Source organism: Lathyrus oleraceus, chromosome 5 (assembly GCF_024323335.1).
Source record: "Lathyrus oleraceus cultivar Zhongwan6 chromosome 5, CAAS_Psat_ZW6_1.0, whole genome shotgun sequence".
Taxonomy (NCBI): Eukaryota; Viridiplantae; Streptophyta; class Magnoliopsida; order Fabales; family Fabaceae; genus Lathyrus; species Lathyrus oleraceus.
Genome location: NC_066583.1, coordinates 573,692,815 through 573,707,873, shown reverse-complemented (window position 1 = coordinate 573,707,873; position 15,059 = coordinate 573,692,815). Strand labels below are relative to the sequence as shown.

The window sequence follows — 15,059 nt, the reverse complement described above, 5'->3', positions numbered from 1 at the left end:
TGTAAGTTTCTTGAAATGCAGGAACTTGTGCTTGAATGATGCATGATATGCATATGAAAAAGATGAGTTTTAATTTTTAAGAAACTCAATGATTTATTGCAAATATTATAGAGACAAAATTTGGTATAAGCTGAACAAAAACCTCTTTTTATTAAACAATTGAGGGATTACAAAGGATGAAATACAATTTCAACAATCCTAAACAATACAAGAGGAAAACATCTAAGTTTATGAGTCATAAGGAATCTCATCTGTAGAAGGTCCTGCTGCTGGCTGATGCTTGCTCTTCTACCTCTTTAGCTGAGCATTCTTGATCATAAGCTTGTCGACGATTCCCTTCCAAGCACCTGAGGTGGGAGGTATGATGGAGTACCCATGAAATGGCTGGACTTTAGAGAGAAGTAACCCTTCTTGTTCCTCCTGTTTCTTCACAGCTTATTGTCCCAGAATCTCAATTAAATCATCTTTCTCCTTTAGCTGCTGCTCCAATCTTCATCTTCTTATGTTTCAACACATGGTACTTGCCTTCCCAAGTGTCTCTTTCCAATTTCAACCTATCCAAAATTTCTTGAAACTCTTCCCTATTCTTAATAGGAATGGTGGATGATAATATTATAGCATAAGGGAATAAGGGCTTCTTAGGAGCATAGGGCATCTTAAGTTCACTAGCTCTAGCACAAACCCATTGGGTGTAGGGCTCAAAAGCAACACAGTTCTTTCTTCCTAATCGGTATTTTCCTTTCCTATGGATGTTGCGCCAAGCATGTATGATTCTATCCTTCAGACAGAAACTCTCTTCTTCGTTGAGGTAAAAGAAACCTGACAACAGAAGGTTATCGAGTTTATCTGCCATAGGATATCCTAACTGGTGTCTGGCAAGGATGGGGTTATAGTTAATTACCACATGTACACCAAGGAGAGGTACATTAGGAAACTCACCACAACTGTCAATAATTACTCTAACATCATAGGAGGGGTCATACCAATGTATACTCCCTTGATCAATGGACATGAACCTCTGAGACCATCTGAGCTTCTGCGAATTCTCCCTGAAGAGTTTGGATCTGGGTAAGTGAGAAATAAACCACTTATATAGGAGAGATGCACAACAAAGAATGGTTCCACCACCTTTCTTAGTCCTGTGATGGATAGAATGGTAGGTATCTTCAAGTAATGTGGGTATTGGGTTACCAATTAAGAAGATTCGTACAATATTAACATCCACAAAGTCATCAATGTTTGGGAAAAGCCTAATTCCATAAATGAGTAGATCAAAAATGGCTTCAAAGGCATCTCTACTATCTGCTTCTTCAAAGATAAAGGCTTTCTCCAACATGAATCTATAGGTTAGACCTATAATCCCTCCTTTTTTAGTGAAGTTGGCCTTCACAATAGACGTTTCTAGGTGAAGTGCTTCTGCAATAAATGCTGGTGTAGGGGTCTTCTCTGAACCACTGAATGGTAATTTGTCAGAGATTGGAAAACCAAATCAATAAGAGTATTCTTCTAGAGTAGGCATAAGCTGGTAGTTTGGAAATGTGAAGCAATGGTAGAGTGGATCATAAAACTGTACCAGGGTGTTCATAACTCCATCTTCAACCTTGGTCTTCAAGATACCCATAAGTCTTCCATACTGAGCTCTGAATTCCTCTGGACTAACTTTCATAGAACCAAGCTTCTTCAACTCTGTTAAGTCATGACACTATTGAGTTTCTTGGTTTTTATGCAAAAAGGCTTTTATGGATGCATGAATGTTTCACAAATACGGGTTTAGGGTTTGACATTAAGCATGGAGCCAAAGGTCTAACCATACCACAATATATGAACTAATAGGTTTATTTCGTACCTGTAGAATAAGGTTCTAAAATGGTCCCCAGAGTCATAGATCCATCTTTCGAATATTATCGGTTTAACGACTTGCTCGCAGACCAATAATATTCTCAAGAGAAACTCGTCTGAGTGTAGCATCGCGTAACAATTACCTCAGATCTTACACCTGGATAATCTCCTCACTACATCCTAAAAAGGCTTAGAGGGGTTGAAAGGGTTCTAAAGGTCCTCAGTTTCTTAGACTCCTAGATCAAAGATAATAATACCACTACAATTTACTCGTAACAACAAATATTACCATCAAAGGGGTCTCCCCTGTGTGGGGTTATATCATATGTTAATCATGCTTAGGATTACTCTAGACATGTAACATTGATTATACCATCATCCTATCTTATTTGTATTCTCTAATCCGGGTTAGGATTTCCTCACCACTTATAGATCTCCATAATGAAACCCAAGAAAACATCGCAACAAATAATAATAAACACATATAAACAAGTTAGGTATCACCCACTTAATATGGTTTCCCTAGTGAAGTCTTCATTTCTATCACGGTGAAGAATCGGAGACCAAACTATTGATTAAACTTGACTCATAAATCAAAATATCACCACCGAACTTTAATTTATCCAAGGGAAGGGGAAAAGATTCAAAAATAAATCCAATATGTATATGCAAAGCTAGAATATTAAACTTAAGCTAAGCAAAAGGGGGGAGATTCTAAAGGTACGGGGGTGTGTTATGAAAAGGGAAGGTATTAGCACCGTAATCATCTGTAGTACTCTACAGGAACCTTTTAAATATATGTGTTTGGTTTAAAATTGTTTTCTATTTGATTAGGGAGATGAGAAAAAGAACATCTTTTTATTGTTTGATGATTTGGAAAGACATTGAGTCTTATGCCTACGTACTCGTGAAGGATCAAAACCTCGTAGTTCGGGTTCAAAAGTAAGAAGGGATTTGTTGGGGTTGATTTTATGAGAAAGAGAAAAATTGTCATCTTAAGGAGAAAACTCACTTTTAAACCACCACAAACATGTGGAAGATAGATCTTTGCATCAAATTGAAAGAAGGGCTCTCACTTGGACATAGAATCAACAAGTATGCCACATACCTCTTCCAAATGGAAAAGAATCAATATCAATCTCAACAATGTTATGGGGTAGGAGATTTAAATCTCAACTAGGGATTACTCATGTCTAATCCTTTTATGAAAAGGTTTTAAACATGGAAAAGCCAAGGTGGCAAAAGGGTTTGAATTAAATTTATGTTTTTTTAGGTCTTATGAAAAGATTTTTGAATATGCTTAAGTGTTTTGAAGCATTTGATTAAGAAATAAAAGGGAAAACAATGACCTAAGTCAAAGTTATTATGAAAGTGGTTATAAGAAGGAGAGAGAGAGAGAGAGAGATAGAATCCTAAGATTTACATTGAGGGGGACCTAAGATTGTATCTAGAAGTTTTTGGATTAAGGGGAAGCAAAGTTGTATAGAATGCAGATGAACACACACATGCAAAATGACTATAATGTCATGATTCTTTTCCCTTGGATATAAACAATAACAAGTTTGAACATGCATTAACATTAAGGCACAAAATATGGCTAAATACAAGGTCAATCACAAGGTATGGATGGAAATATTAATCATGGTTTTTAGGCATTGAGATAAACATAAACAAGACATGATGAAGTTTCACATAACATCACAAGACACAACATATTGATGGCGAAGACAAAATCATATTTGACATGGTAAAAGCATTCATTGGTACATGGTAAACACAACATGAATCGATTTAGGTCAAACATGCATCATATTATAAGTCTTCACAAAATAAACATTAGACTTGAATCAAAGTTCATGATAAGACCAAACTTAAGTGGAAACCTAATCACCTCCTAACCATTCATTCAAACATGTTTTCAAGGTGAATCAATTGGTACATTGCATGAAGATAATCAAGTTCAAACATGTTAAGGATAACAATCAACATTTAAAAGAGTATGCTTTAATCATACAAACTTTCAACATCAAGAACAAATAAGACATAAGCCAAAAGAATCAATTAGGAGCCTTAAAAAAATACTTAAAACACATGTTTTCCATCCAATCAAAAGTGGTGAAATAAATAATATTTTTGGGATCTTTTGGTGTCATCATAAAATAGACATTCTCATGAACACATGGCAAAAAGAATGGGTCAAAAATGTTAAGGGATAATGAAATTATGGATATTTGAAGTTATGAAGAAAAAATGAACATTTAACAAGTGAGAAAAAATAAACATTACACTGCCTAGGTTCAAACCCACGCCCAATAACTTAACAAACCAGTGTTTTACCACTAGGGCACAATGCCAATTCATGTATTAAGTTACGTCAAAAATTAACATATATCTTAAATTCACTTTTAAAATTTAAAAATGGATCCAAACTTCATCTTCCTCATTCATCCCGTAGTCCATAATTTCCACCATTTTCACTTATTGTCAAAACTCTAACTCTCTCAATTCTTAACGAAATCAAAAGTTGTAAAGACCAAAATTGCTTAGAATTTCGCAAGGAATCTAATGGCACTCACCAATTTCATTTATTTTTCATAAATATCCAGAAATCAAACAAAATGCATATGAGCCCTAAAAATTGAATTTAAAATTAAATTCCAAACATCACCAGTTAAGACCAATGATCATATGGGTTTTGTTCCTTACATCTTGGCAAGTGAAATGGTAACAAGAATCATGCAAAATGGTGCCTTAAATAATAAATTGAAAAAATGAATACATACCTCAAAAATGAAAATTGTCCTTTGGAATAGGGGTGTTCCAGATGTGATTTTATGATCTGAACAACTTCCTTACACCTCAAGGAAGGTGTTTGAATGCCTGGCTTGAGATGAGAGTGATTGGTTCTTCCTTTCCAAATCAAGTTCCAAGCTATAAAAATGTGATTTGAAAGATGATGGTAGGGATGTTACAGAAGTTGTTCAAGTGTTTGGACAACTTCTAATGGATGTTTAGAAGTTGTTTGAAGTGTTGGTTTGGAGAAAACACAAGCACAATGGAATTTGGAAGTTTGAGGTTTGGAGAATTTGCTACAATGGAGTTTTTGTGCCAATTATGGTGTATTGAGTTATGAGGATTATCTCTCTACTTATAAAGGCTCCATATGGTTCATATGACTTGCATAAATCAATCTTGGTTCAATTGGAATGCTAGTTTGGTGACTTGGTTTCATTTTGCATAAAAAATCATAATGGATCATGATGAAAAGGTAGAGTGAAAGGAGGAGTTTAGAGGTACTTTTAGGATGTTTCTTATGGTTTAGAGATTAAGTGTGATCAGAAGAAACAAGTTAGAAGTTCAATGCAAGAGTGGTTGGAAAAGTTGGCCTTTATCAAAATGGATATGAAGCTTTTTGCCAAACCTTCCAAATATGGCATCAAGACTTGGTCAATGGATCAATCCATTGTGTAATGCACCAAGGGTTTGTGTAATATTATGATTAAGGTGAGATCTAGAAGCAATATATCATGTAAAGCAAGATTATGTAGCATTGCCTCAAGGTTGCATGATGAATTTGTCATGAAAATGACCCAAAATTCAGATTTGGAGAGCCAACTTCAACTCTTCTAAACTCCTAGATAAAATATGATAATTTCATTCTATTGGACTTTTTAGAAAGCCACGACCATCCTCTATAACTTTCATGTTGGGAGTTTTCCTTGAATCAATGTGGATCATGGTGAAAAATGATGTTCAAGTAAGCCACTTTTTGAAGGCAGATTTGGTTGAAATTTTTTCTAAGTGTTTTTATTTTATGGTACCAACTTCATGGCTTCATAACTTGAAATCCTTGCATTTTTTGGGAATTAATCATCAAGGAAAAAGTTGAAGTATGAAGTAAGAACTTGAATCTGATCATTTTAGCAAAGAAAATGGTGGCCTGGATCACAAGTTATGGTCTTGGAAAGATGGGTACTTGAACATGTATTTTTTTCATAACACAGAAAAATTTACAAAATCGAATCTTACCCTTTTTGCAAGTAACCTCCAATTTCTTATTTTTTTCTTGATCAAATACATAAATCAACCATATTTTCATGATCCTTGAGTTGAGAAGTCCATGGTTCACCAAGAATGTCAAAAGTCAAACTTTGACTTTGTCTTCATTGACTTTGTATCAGATGAATCCAACTCTTGCAATATTTAATGAATGAGATATCTTGGGTACATTGGATCATGTGAATGGATCACTTATGATGTATTTGAAGTATTTGAACCACACTTCAAGCTTTGGGATCATGCCTTGGCTAAAAAGTCAACTAGTTGACTTTAGGTCAAAACCCTAGTTAAGGGTATCAGATGAACTCTGGCCTTGATGAATTTGAGATGGAATGATCTTGAAATTGATTCTTGTTGATGGAAGTCACTTGATCTCTTGGGAAAGATTAAGAGTTTGAAATGTTGAAACTCATGCCAAGTCTTGATTGATCAATCTTTGAAAGCTCTTGGTGCAAAACCCTAGTTTAAGACAAACAAAGTAGAAAAACTTTTTGTATTTTCAATAGGTTAGTAATGCAAAGATGCTAGATGTTATGCAAATGATAGAAATGATGGTGGCATATTAGGGTTGAAAATTAGGGTATGACAGATGTGAATATTGGAATTTTCATCTCGACGTGATTGGAGAGACTTAAATACAAACATGCACAATTTTTGGCCCTAAGAGGCCGCCAAATGCTTATGATATGATATGCATGTAGAACTTAGGAATTCTGTGAGGAATAATGTCACAAGGGATTAATATTAGTTAAGAAAACACACAGGGATAAAGGAACACCACTATGGGGACAAACAAAAGGAAATTCCACTGAAGAAAAGATTACAACTTCAGCTGAGTAAAAAGATTTGCAAATTCTAATGGATCCGGGCTTCCTGGGAATAGATCATTCCAAATTATCTTGACTTCAACTAAGGAAATATCTTCGCAACAGGTTTCTCAAAGGCAAAGATGACTATCTGTTCAAATAACGAGTTCTAGCTTTCGCAACAGGTTTCTCAAAGGTAGAGATGGTCGTCTGTTCAAATAACGAGTCCAAATAAGCTTACACGATCAAACCATGATCCAACTTCTTCTTTACTTAAGTATTCCACTTAGAAAAGGCAAAATAAACCTATCTGTGCTTCGGGTCATAAGCCAACGAACGGGCCTTAGTTTCTTCTTTAACCAAGTCTTTCTCTCGGAAAGGATCAATGAACAAGCTCCTAAAAAGGTGACCACTTGTTGGGGAAAGAGAAGTAACTTCATCGGGTGTCTTCGAAGGATGCGGGTCAGTTAATCTTATAAAAAAATTGGAATTCTCAAATAAAGAGAAAATCACATTAAGGATCTTCAACAGACTTCCATCGTGATTTACTGGGGAAAGTACCATTGGCTGTGACTAACACCTCACTGGTGATATAAGTCCTTGTAATGAAATCCCTCACCGGGGATATAAAGTCATGTGATAAAAGAAAGGTGCTTGCAATAGTCTTCAACAAACTTCTTTGACGAAATTTCCTCGGGAGATGGCCATTTGTTGGAAAGAACGGTTGATATATTGATAACTTCATTGGGGATAAACAAACTTCTCAAAAAGAGGCTGCCATTTGTTATCCGAAATGGGCGTCAATAAGCTTCTCGGGAAAAGACAACTACTTATTGGGGATCAGAGATCATGAAACAGGTTTCTCAAATAAAGAGACAACTACCTGTTGGAAGTCTTCATCAAACTTCTTTGGAGAGAAAACCATCCGATGGAAGAAAACTTCTATATTGATAATTTCTTCGAGATAGACAAGCTTCTCAAAAGAGATAATCATCTGTGTTCATACTGGGGAACAAGATATGTCTTCATTGGCAATAATGAAGATGCTTCTCCTGGGGAGACAATGCGAAATAAATGCACTCTCGGTCTAGGTTTAACAACCTAGAGAGATTCACCATTAATATCCAAATACTTGGCTCACTCCAGGAACAACTTGAGAGAGAGAAAAATCAAGTAAGACTCTACCAATGGTGAATGAAGCTCAATTAGGATTTTATCCTATCCAAAGATGGAAAAGGACAAGTAAAGCAACCATCTTCCATGAGGAATGAACTCAGTAGGGAATTAAAAAGGATGTGAACTCTCTGCTTAAGGTTGACGACTCCTATGAGGAAGGAAACATAACACCCAAGGATGAACATATTCAAAGAAATTGAGGTAAATGTCATCAAGGAATGCAAAAATGGATGTGAGTTTGGTTATTCATGATATATATGCATTTATGTATATATGCATGTATGCACGTTATGTTTATGCTGAGAAAAACAGACAAAACAGACACGTTGGGGACATAATATGTTTCATAGCTCAACATGAGCTTGGCTAGTCTCATTAAGGTGGAAAACATCACTGGAGATGAGTTAAAGGTCATCAAAGGAGAAAAGTCTCGTCATGAGGTCCAATTCTCTCTGGAGAGAGGGAGATGCTTCATCTTGGGATGAAATATGAACCTTTGATGGAGCAAAGATCTTGTTGCAGGGTTCCAATTTCTCTGGAAAGAAGACTTCACTTAGTAAATAAAAAAACATGTAGACTCTACCAAGGATGGGCCTAGATTGGTCAAGAAAACCTTCAAAATGATTCTTCCGGGGACATCATCAAAATTTGCAGCTTCCGCCGAGGATAATGAAGATCGCTGAAAAAGCTTGACTGTTTATTTTAAAACTTGATAGAAAATTCAGACTTAGCACTTTGCTGGGGATCATTGAGTTCCAACATCCAACACTTCACAACTTACTCGCCGCTTGGGGATTTAACTATGGACGTTCTTTTTTTGCATTCACAAATCAAAACAAAATTTTATTTTGAAAAAACAAAATTTTTCAAATATTTGTTTCAAGACTTTTTATCAAAATAAAAATGATATTTTTGCGGAGCAGAAATAAAATAAGGATTTCCAATAAATGGATAAGTCTCGAATTTTATTAATAGAATGGTGATCCGCAAATGGCGTGATCCCATGGATATTTACAAAGTTAGAAAAATGGTAATATGGGAAAAGGCTACATTAAAATACAATGAAACTATTATCCCTAACAAATTTGAATTCCAGATGTATTTGGGCTTCTGATAAGAGCTAGTTGAGATCTTTGACAGGCAGACATTGCTTCAAGTGATCCAATTTGATCTGAAGCAGTTACTTGCCATAATCTTTTGTTTTGCCTAGATTGCATTTTCAGGTTTTCAATCTACCAGGATAATCATTTTTTGTTTATGTCTCTAATTTTTTCCTGGACCGCTCTTTCGGGTTTTTATTCCACCGAGACGCTCATATTTGCCTAAGCCTCCTTTTTGGGTTTTCGACTTAGAGAGCTATTCTTTTATTTTTCTAGGTGAAGTATTTCTTGATTGCGTCAGTATTCACAAGACGTGGGAGCTCCTCACCATCCATATTTGTAAGAATCAAGGCCCCCCCGAAGAAGGCTTTCTTGACAACATATGGGCCATCATAATTAGGAGTCCACATGCCCCTAGAATCAGATATGAAAGATTGAATCTTTTTAAGCACAAGGTCACCTTCTCTGAATACACGAGGTCGAACCTTCTTGTCGAATGCTTTCTTCATTCTCCGCTGATATAACTGACCATGGCATAAAGTCGTCATCCTCTTTTCTTCAATCAAATTCCGTTGGTCATACCTGCTTTGACACCATTCAGCTTCGGATAACTTAGCTTCCATCAAGACACGCATTGACGGGATCTCTACTTCTATTGGGAGCACTGCTTCCATGCCATAGACAAGAGAAAAGGGGTTGCCCCTGTTGAAGTAAGGACGGACGTACGCTATCCATGCAGAGAAAAAGGGAGCATCTCATGCCAGTCCTTATAAGTCATTACCATCTTCTGAATGATCTTCTTGATGTTCTTGTTGGCAGCTTCAACATCACTGTTCATCTTAGGTCTGTAGGGAGAGGAATTATGATGTTCAATCTTAAACTCTTCACACATTTCCTTCATCATTTTATTGTTCAGGTTTGAACCATTATCAATGATGATTCTGTTTGGCACACCATAACGACAAATAAGTTAATTCTTGATAAATCTAACTACCACCTGCTTGGTCACATTGGCGTATGAGGCCGCTTCAACCCACTTTGTGAAATAATCAATAACCACCAGAATGAGACGATGTCCTTGGAAGCTTTGGGCTCAATCATACCAATCATGTCGATACCCCACATAGAGAAAGGCCATGGAGAAGAGAGAATGTTGAGGAGAGTCGGAGGTACATGTATCTTGTCAGCATAAATCTGGAACTTGTGACACTTCTTCACATACTTGCAACAGTCATCTTCCATTGTCAGCTAATAGTAACCCGCTCTTATCCTTTTTTTAACTGTTGCATATCCGTTGGAATGAGTACCAAATGAACCTTCATGAACTTCTTGCATCAACAGGTCTGCTTCGTGTCTATCCACGCATCTAAGTAGAACCATGTCAAAGTTTCTCTTGTATAGCATGGCTTTGTTTAGAAAGAAGTTATTAGCCAGTCTTCTCAAGGTCTTCTTATCTTTGTTTGATGCCCCAGATGGGTACTTTTGACTCTAGAGATAACACTTGATGTCATGGTACCATGGCTTATCATCAGAGACTTCTTCCATTTCAAATACACGAGCATGTCTATCAAGATGCATAACATCGATCTTAGGCACATCATTCCAATGATTCACAATGATCATGGAAGCCAAAGTTGCCAAGGCATCTGCCATTTGATTTTCCTCACGAGGGATGTGATGAAATTCAATATTGTTGAAGAAAGTAGATAACCTCCTTGCATAGTCTTTTTATGGGATTAGGCCGGGTTGACGAGTTTCCCATTCTCCTTTAATTTGATTGACAACTGAGTTGAGTCTCCATAAACATCATTTTTTTATTCTAAGATCAATGGCTTCTTCTAGACCCATGATGCAGGCTTCGTATTCCGTCATGTTGTTCGTGCACTTGAATGTTAATCTTGCAGTAAAAGGGATATGTGAGCCATGAGGAGTGATGATTACTGCCCCAATACCATTACCATAAGCATTAAATTCTCCATCAAATATTAAACCCCATTGAGAACCTGGCTCTGGCCCTTCATTTGGCAGCGGTTCATTGTAATCTTTGGCTTTTAAGTACATCACATCTTCATCTGGGAATTCAAAATTCATAGACTCATAATCCTCGATTGGTTTATGAGCTAAATGATCAGCCAAGACACTTCCTTTGATAGCTTTCGAGGTGTGATACTCAATGTCATATTCGAACAAGAGCATCTGCCAACGAGCAATTCTTCCGATCAATGCAGGCTTTTCAAAGATATACATCAGATCCATCTTGGATATCAACCAAGTTGTGTGATTCATCATATATTGACGGAGACGCTTGGCAGCCCAAGTCAGAGCACAACAAGTTTTCTCTAGCATGGAATATCGGGACTCGCGGTCAATGAGTTTCTTGCTCAAATAATAGATGGCATGCTCTTTTCTTCCTGTTTCATCCTGTTGACTTAATACACAACCCATAGATTCTTCTAGTATAGTCAGATACATAATCAATGGTCTTCCTTCAATTGGTAGGGACAAGATAGGAGGTTCTAACAAATACTCTTTGATACTGTCGAAGACTTTTTGATAATCATCCATCCAAACACAACCCTGATCCTTTCGGAGGAGCTTAAAAAAGGGAGCATAAGTGGCAGTCATATGAGATATGAACCTTGAAATGTAGTTCAAACGTCCAAGGAATCCCCTCACCTGCTTTTTTGTTTGAGGTGATGGCATTTCCTGAATGGCTTTAACCTTGTCGGGATCAACTACAATACCCTTTTGACTGACGATGAAGCCTAAGAGCTTTCCTGATCGAACCCCAAAGGTGCATTTGTTTGGGTTAAAGCGGAGTTTGTATTTTCTAAAACGCTGAAACAGTTTCGAAAGATACTCAACATGATCTTCCTCAGTCTTTGATTTTGCTATCATATCATCTACATAGACTTCAATCTCTTTATGCATCATGTCATGAAAAAGAGTAGCCATGGCTCGTTGATAGGTGGCGCCAGCATTCTTCAAGTCGAAAGGCATTACTTTGTAGAAAAATGTCCCCCAAGGTGTAATAAAAGCTATTTTTTCCATATCTTTGGGCGCCATTTTAATTTGATTGTAACCGGAAAATCCATCCATGAAAGAGAAGACCTTGAACTTGGCGGTGTTGTCGACCAACATGTCAATGTATGGCAGAGGAAGGTCATCTTTAGGACTGACTTTGTTTAGATCTCTATAGTCAACGCACATGCGAACCTTCCCGTCCTTCTTGGGAACTGGCACAATATTGGCCAACCACTACGGATACTCTGATGTGACAAGGAAACCTGCACCATTCTGCTTTTGCTCTTCCTCTTTGATTTTGATCGCCATGTCCGGATGAGTTCTTCTTAACTTTTGCTTGATCGATGGACACTCTGGCCTTAACGGTAAACGATGCTCCATAATATCGTGTCCAACCCTGGCATGTCTTGGCATGACCAAGCAAACACATTGGTATATTCTCGGAGAAGCTCCATCATCCTCTCTTTGACCTCTGGCGTGAGCAGCGCTCCAACTTTGACTTCTTTTCTATCCTCTTCAGACCCCAAGTTGATTACTTCCATAGGCTCTTTGAATGGCTGAGTGGTCTTTTCTTCATTTTCGAGCAGTCTAGAGATTTCATCTGGAATGTTTTCCTTTTCTTCTTCTTCCGCTTCGTACAGAGGGAATTCAAAGTTGCAAGAGGGCATAAGGTCATTGGTTTTAATGGATATGTCATGAATTAATCTGTACATGTGATTTTATGCTTGTTTTAGAAAAATATAAAAGTGTGAAGTTATGTGCAGCTATCTGGAAGTGTTTATTTGTTTTTTTTTTTAGATTACCATTTTCCAGAAAAAACAGCAAAACAATAAAAACGACAATATGGAAACAAAATAACATTTTCATTGATTTAATTCTTGAAACACAAGCCCAAACATTACCACTTTCTCCTTAGGCATAACGAAAGGATTCTTTTGAAAAGAAAACAGACAACAAAATATTACTTTGAAATGTGAACAACAACAGGAACATCAACAGAGGTCCAGCTTTGGCGAATCACTCCGCGAGCTATGAAGTCGACCGGAACATCTTTAGGATTGTCTTCCACAATGACATTGGCTTCAACTGCTTCGTCTTCTGACCTTGGGGTGTATTCAAGTTCTATATGATGAGGAAAGTAGAAAGGCACATATGCATCTTCTTCCTCAAGATTATATTCAGGATCGTCGCAGTAGGGTTCCCATAACATCACAAGATACAACATATTGATGACAATATTAATCATGGTAAAGTAAAGATGCATTTTAATTTAAATAAAAGTAGTGCGAGTGCAGGAAATTAAATAAAAGTAGTGCGGTGCGGAAAATAAACGAAGTAAAGGCGGTGCAGAAAAGTAAACAAAGTAAAGGCAGTGCGGGAAATAAATAAAAGTAGTGCGAGTGCAGGAAAGTAAACAAAGTAAAGGCAGTGCGGGAAAAAAATAAAGTAAAGTGCGAGTGCGGGAAAGTAAAGTAGACAAAGGTAAAGCAATAAAACCTACTCTAATCGGAGGGTCGAATAAAGTGCGTAACAGAAATAAAAAATGGCAGCAGGATTAACTTCCTTCCAAAGTGCTCCAAACTCGATTACAGACTTGATTATACAGTTGTGGCAACACTCTGATGTGAAGCGATTACCACTTTTACACAATACTGATATATGCCTAGTTGTACCTATGTTTGGATGAAGAAACAAATATAATCAAGACTCTATTTATAGGCAAGGAAAATAATGGAAATGACAAGGATGCCCCTAAGTTTGAATTTGGGAGGGAAACATCTTTGTTCTTGTGGCGCCCGCCACCACATCAGGGCGCCCGCCATAGGAGTAAATTGTGGCGCCCAAGTGGAGATAATGGGAGATGTGGTAGTTGAGGAGAAGTTGAATTGGGACACGTCATGGCTGGACCTATGACGCCAGCCACAGTGGGAACCACAAGTGTAAAATGCTGGTTTTTAGGCTTTTTAGCTCATTTTCACTCCTTTTCTCGACCGGGGTTCCGATTAGACTGAAAACCTGAAAACAAAGAAAAACATAGTAATAACATAACAAAAATAACAATAAAACAACTAAAATGCATGCGAAATCGGAGTCGAAAATATGGTGAAATTCAGTGTCATCAAATTCTCCCACACTTAAACCCTTGCTTGTCCTCAAGCAAAACACTTAAAAGCTCAAAGAAGAAAAACCGGTGTCGACGAGTGATTCAGGCTAGAAAGGCTTCTAAGTTCAAGTCGGGATGCAGTGATAGGTACTAACTGAGTGAACTAAGGGTATCGTGATGACACTTATCCGCAGATATAGACATAAACTCCATTCGTATATTAACCAACCCATATTATCCCACAATACCTAGGCCTACCTCTTCATCTCTTTTTGGGTCCTTTTCATTCAGGCGCAATCACATTAAGCCCGATATCCGTACATGCTTCATAGCAGAGTGACCGGTTAGTGATTCTGATCCTAAACATGGGGTTTCTGGCACATAAATATGTGTAAACCCTTTTATTTGACCCAAATGTAGTTGTGGGGGATCGGATCGTAATCCGCCCTACCGAGTTCAGCGCCAGATACCTCTGAACCAACTAATAGCGGGTGAGTTTTTCTTTTTCTTTTGCAGCAAATTTTTATAACTTTTTGGTTTAAATGACTTTGTGAGGGTCACCTATACCAGAGTTGCCTTTTTGTTTTATTTATTTCACTGGATCATTTACTTATGTTCATCGGTCCCCTACGTAGAGTATGCTTAGGCCGGAGCTGACTGCTGGAATAAACTACTGAGGACTATACTGAAATGATAATTAAGGCCATGGTATATGGGGTTTCGGGAGTGATTCCTATATTCATGAATTCTATGGTGCTAAAACAATACTGATTTTTCAAAAAGTTCTCCCAAGTCACCACATCCTAACTCAAACCTGTCTTAAAGCCCAAAAACTTTCAGAACAACACCGTTTTCTTTTGCAAAAATTTTTTTGGTAGGGCTAAAGGAATGGGGAGGCGAGGATGTACTAAAGATACACTATACTGGTGACTCGTCAGACACATGCATTTT

At 37.3% G+C, this 15,059-nt stretch overlaps 1 protein-coding gene across 1 annotated transcript; it reads right to left on the bottom strand.

Annotated features, from left to right (window-relative positions):
• Window positions 1-460: 460 nt before the first annotated feature.
• Window positions 461-10,633, bottom strand: LOC127082152 (uncharacterized). Its single transcript, XM_051022375.1, has 2 exons — window positions 10,497-10,633; window positions 461-1,454 (listed from the first exon to the last, which is right to left on the bottom strand). The coding sequence occupies exons 1-2, from the start codon at window positions 10,631-10,633 to the stop codon at window positions 461-463; spliced, it is 1,131 nt and encodes a 376-aa protein (XP_050878332.1).
• Window positions 10,634-15,059: the final 4,426 nt, after the last annotated feature.